The sequence below is a fragment of the Pseudophryne corroboree genome (assembly GCF_028390025.1).
Source record: "Pseudophryne corroboree isolate aPseCor3 chromosome 3 unlocalized genomic scaffold, aPseCor3.hap2 SUPER_3_unloc_25, whole genome shotgun sequence".
Taxonomy (NCBI): Eukaryota; Metazoa; Chordata; class Amphibia; order Anura; family Myobatrachidae; genus Pseudophryne; species Pseudophryne corroboree.
The window spans coordinates 1,110,491-1,114,868 of record NW_026967514.1 but is presented as its reverse complement, the minus strand read 5'-3'; the positions used below and the strand labels follow the sequence as shown (position 1 = coordinate 1,114,868).

Below are 4,378 nucleotides of genomic sequence, written 5' to 3'. Positions count from 1 at the left end.
GCACATTCAACTATGTAAAGAACAAAGTATTTAATAAGAATATTTAATTCATTCAGATCTAGGATGTTTTTTTTTTTAGTGTTCCCTTTATTTTTTTGGAGCAGTGTACTTTACTCTGCACAACATGGATAAAATATCCTTTAAAGCACAGAAACAATTCAAGTTACATTATAGTATTGCAGGTAAGTAAAACAGATTCATATCATGAGAGCCAAAACCCTATGGGGGCCATTCAGACCCAGCCGCAATAGCTGCCCGCAGCAGTTTGCTGGTGGTGGCAATATGCACATGCGCAGACACACACATTGTGGCCGCATCCCTGAGACGTGAACGCGGGCGGGACAGGACCATTTACCAGGGGCTGCGTGATGTCACATCTGCGATCATCTCTGATTAACCCCCTATAAGCTTCCAGAGTGCACCTCATATCTCATCTTTTCCAAGTTACCACAAATGATGAGATCGGTAGCAGCATTACTTTCAGGATTATTACACAGAACACACATAAAGGCTGACACAGCAAATAACAGTAACACATACAAGGGATTAATTATAAATAAGGAAGCATAATCATCATTAAGTCTAATTATCAACTGGTTCTGTGCGGGACCCATACCTCTTTACTGCCTCCAGCAGCCCCTGGTACTGTACTGTGACCATCAGCCCTGTCTCCCCCCACTACTGCCACCTGCTTTGTCTCCTTCCACTACTGCCACCATTCTGTCTCCCCACACAACTGCCACCCACCCCATATCCCCCACTACTACCACCCTGTCTCCTTCCACTACTGCCACCACCCTGTCTCCCTCCACTACTGCCACCCACCCTGACTCCTCCCCACTACTGCCACCACCCTGTCTCTTACCACTACTGCCACCACCGTCTCCCCACACAACTGCGACCGGCCCCGTCTCCCCCCACTACTACCACGTCTCCTTCCACTACTGCCACCACCCCATCTTCCCCCACTACTGCCACCACCCTGTCTCCCCAAATGCCACCCGCCCCTCCAGCTACTGCCACCCACCCCACCCCACTACTGCCCTGTCTCCCCTGACACCTTAGCGCTGCTTGGGGACAATATTACCCACAGACAGTGCCTCCGGCAGCCCCCGCTACAGCACTACTGCCACTGCCCTGTCTCCCCCCACTACTGCCACCCGCCCTGACTCCTTCCCACTACTGCCACCACCCTGTCTCCCCACACAACTGCCACCCACCCGTCTCCCCCCCACTACCACCCTGTCTCCTTTCACTACTGTCACCACCCCATCTCCCCCCACTACTGCCACCGCCCTGTCTCCCCAAATGCCACCTTCCCCTCCAGCTACTGCCACCAACCCCGCCTCCCCCCCATTACTGCCATTGCCCTGTCTCCACTCTGACACCTTAGCGCTGCTTGGGGACAATATTATCTATAGACAGTGCCTCCGGCAGCCCCCGCTACAGCACTAGTGCCACCACCATGTCTCCCCTTCTCTCATCTCAGAACTTCTTGGGGATTCTTTGTACTGCTGGTAACAGTCCTTCATCTGCAGGTGGAAGAAAGCAGGGCAGTAAGGAGGCAGAAGCTGCTTCTGGTACCATGGACCCTGGTCATGTAGGGCTGGGAAAGTCGGTAAGATTATATAATAGTCACCATCTTACAGGCAGCCAGTGAAGGGAGCAGAGAATGGGTGTTATGTGGCAGGAATGGGCTGGTTAGGTAACAGCCTGGCTGCTGCATTCTGTACAAGCTACAAGCGGTGCAATTCTTTTGCTGGGAGACCCAGGTAGAGGACATTGCAGTTGTCTATGCGTGATGATACAAGTACACGTATGACTGTAGGTAGATCTTCTGCGGGAATAAAGTGCTGGAGTCTGGCTATGTTCCTCAGATGAGGATCTGATTGTGGCAGATACCGATGTCTAAGTGTCACTCCACCATCCAGGACACCAAGATTCCACACAGGATCAGCATTTTGTAACTCTGAACCCCCAAGCGCAAGTCTAGTTGGTTTGCAAAGCTGAGCTGTAGCCCTGCCCTTTGTTGGTGAGCTTCTATCACAAGGACCTGTTTCACCAGGACTGAGTCACAATCAACTGGCATTATCCACACTTGGAGCTCAGCTAGACAACCATTTAGGATTGTTACTGGGTTCTCAGTACCTGGAGCAAAAGACAGGTCATCGGCGTAGCAGTGGTAGAGGATGGCATGCCATCTGATTATTTCACCCAGTGGTAACATGTATATTGCAAAAAGCATAGGAGATAGGATAAGAACCTTGAAGAACAACGCATGGCAATGATGAGAATACTCCAGAAGATTAAAATGGTTCCTCACCTGAGTGATGTTTATTGTGTGCAAGTGCTGATTTATTTCTCAGAGTATAGAAATGGCCTCTCACCTGTGTGAGTTCGCTGATGTCTAACAAGATGTGATTTATTTGTAAAACATTTCCCGCACTCAGAGCAAGAAAATAGCTTCTCACCTGTGTGACTTCTGTGATGTATAACAAGATCTGATTTCTGTGCAAAACATTTCCCACACTCAGAACATGGAAATGGCTTCTCACCTGTGTGACTTTGCTGATGTGTAACAAGTTGGGATTTCCGTGTAAAACATTTCCCACACTCACAGCAAGAAAATGGCTTCTCACCTGTGTGACTTCTCTGATGTGTAAGAAGATATGATTTCTTTGTAAAACATTTCCCACACTCAGAGCAAGAAAATGGCTTCTCACCTGTGTGACTTCTGTGATGTATAACAAGATCTGATTTCTGTGCAAAACATTTCCCACACTCAGAACATGGAAATGGCTTCTCACCTGTGTGACTTCTGTGATGTACATCAAGATCTGATTTGTGTGTAAAACATTTCCCACACTCAGAACATGGAAATGGCTTCTCACCTGTGTGACTTCTGTGATGTATAACAAGATCTGATTTCGGTGTAAAACATTTCCCACACTCACAGCAAGAAAATGGTTTCTCACCTGTGTGACTTCTGTGATGTCTAACAAGATGTGATTTCCGTGAAAAATATTTCCCACACTCAGAACACGGAAATGACTTCTCACCTGTGTGGCTTTTCTGATGTCTAACAAGATGTGATTTCCGTGAAAAACATTTCCCGCACTCAGAGCAAGAAAATGGCTTCTCACCTGTGTGACTTCTGCGATGTCTAACAAGATGTGATTTCCGTGGAAAACATTTCCCGCACTCAGAGCAAGAGAACAGCTTTTCACCTGTGTGACTTCTGTGATGTATAACAAGATCTGATTTGTGTGTAAAACATTTCCCACACTCAGAACATGGAAATGCCTTCTCACCTGTGTGACTTTTCTGATGTGTAACAAGTTGTGATTTCCATGTAAAACATTTCCCACACTCAGAGCAAGAAAATGGCTTCTCACCTGTGTGACTTCTGTTATGTATAACAAGATGTGATTTCGATACAAAACATTTCCCACACTCAGAACATGGAAATGGCTTCTCACCTGTGTGACTTTGCTGATGTGTAACAAGTTGTGAATTTTGTGTAAAACATTTCCCACACTCAGAACATGGAAATGGCCTCTCACCTGCCTTAGCTGGCTGATGGGTAATAAGCTTTGTGTTCTGTGTAAAACATTTGGCATCTATAGAACACGGAAACACTGTATCTACTGTCAGAGCTGTAACAGATGCACCAATATCAGAGTGATCAGGAGAACATTTCCCAGGATCAGAGGGAGCAGCTGATAGAGCTGGATGTATAATTGGGGTAATGGGGTTATCTCCTGGAGAATCCTGTCTACTGTCATTATCTTTTATGTCACAATCCGGGGATAACATTAGATGTCCTTCTGAGATATTCCTGCTTGTGTGTCCATCTGCTGGAAATAAAATACATTATGGAAATGTGACATTTTCCGTAACAATATTAATCTTGTAAACAATAGGAGAAGACGATTCTCTGGGACACTTAATTGTAAATGTGTGTGTATAATAAAACATAACATCTAATGAAGGCTTTATAATATTATGTCTCAGACTATCATTGTGTCCACCCTCCTGAGAACACTCACAATAACAAATGTAATATTATAATAAGACTTGGATATATCTCTCTCTTGTACTGGTAACTAACCATGAAGTATAAATGGAGATATAGTCACTCGCCAAGTCCTATGTCAGCACCAATGTAAAACAATGGATGGGGAACATATCGTATGAATTGGAGATTCTAGATGAACAATAACATCAGTCATATGAGCTGATGGATCAGAGAAATGTCTCCTAACGTTACTCCTGGAAGCATTGGTAAGGTAGCATTCCTTTATGTGTGTGCTCATACGCTGGTAAGCCTGTACATGTGTTACTCACCCTTATATAATGTATATTGCTACAGCAGAGT

The 4,378-nt window shown here is 45.5% G+C and overlaps 1 protein-coding gene across 1 annotated transcript; it reads right to left on the bottom strand.

Annotated features, from left to right (window-relative positions):
- Nucleotides 1-2,306: 2,306 nt before the first annotated feature.
- LOC134983806 (gastrula zinc finger protein XlCGF57.1-like) lies at nucleotides 2,307-3,851 on the bottom strand. The gene has a single exon (XM_063949435.1). The coding sequence runs from the start codon at nucleotides 3,814-3,816 to the stop codon at nucleotides 2,356-2,358; it is 1,461 nt and encodes a 486-aa protein (XP_063805505.1). The 5' UTR covers nucleotides 3,817-3,851; the 3' UTR covers nucleotides 2,307-2,355.
- Nucleotides 3,852-4,378: the final 527 nt, after the last annotated feature.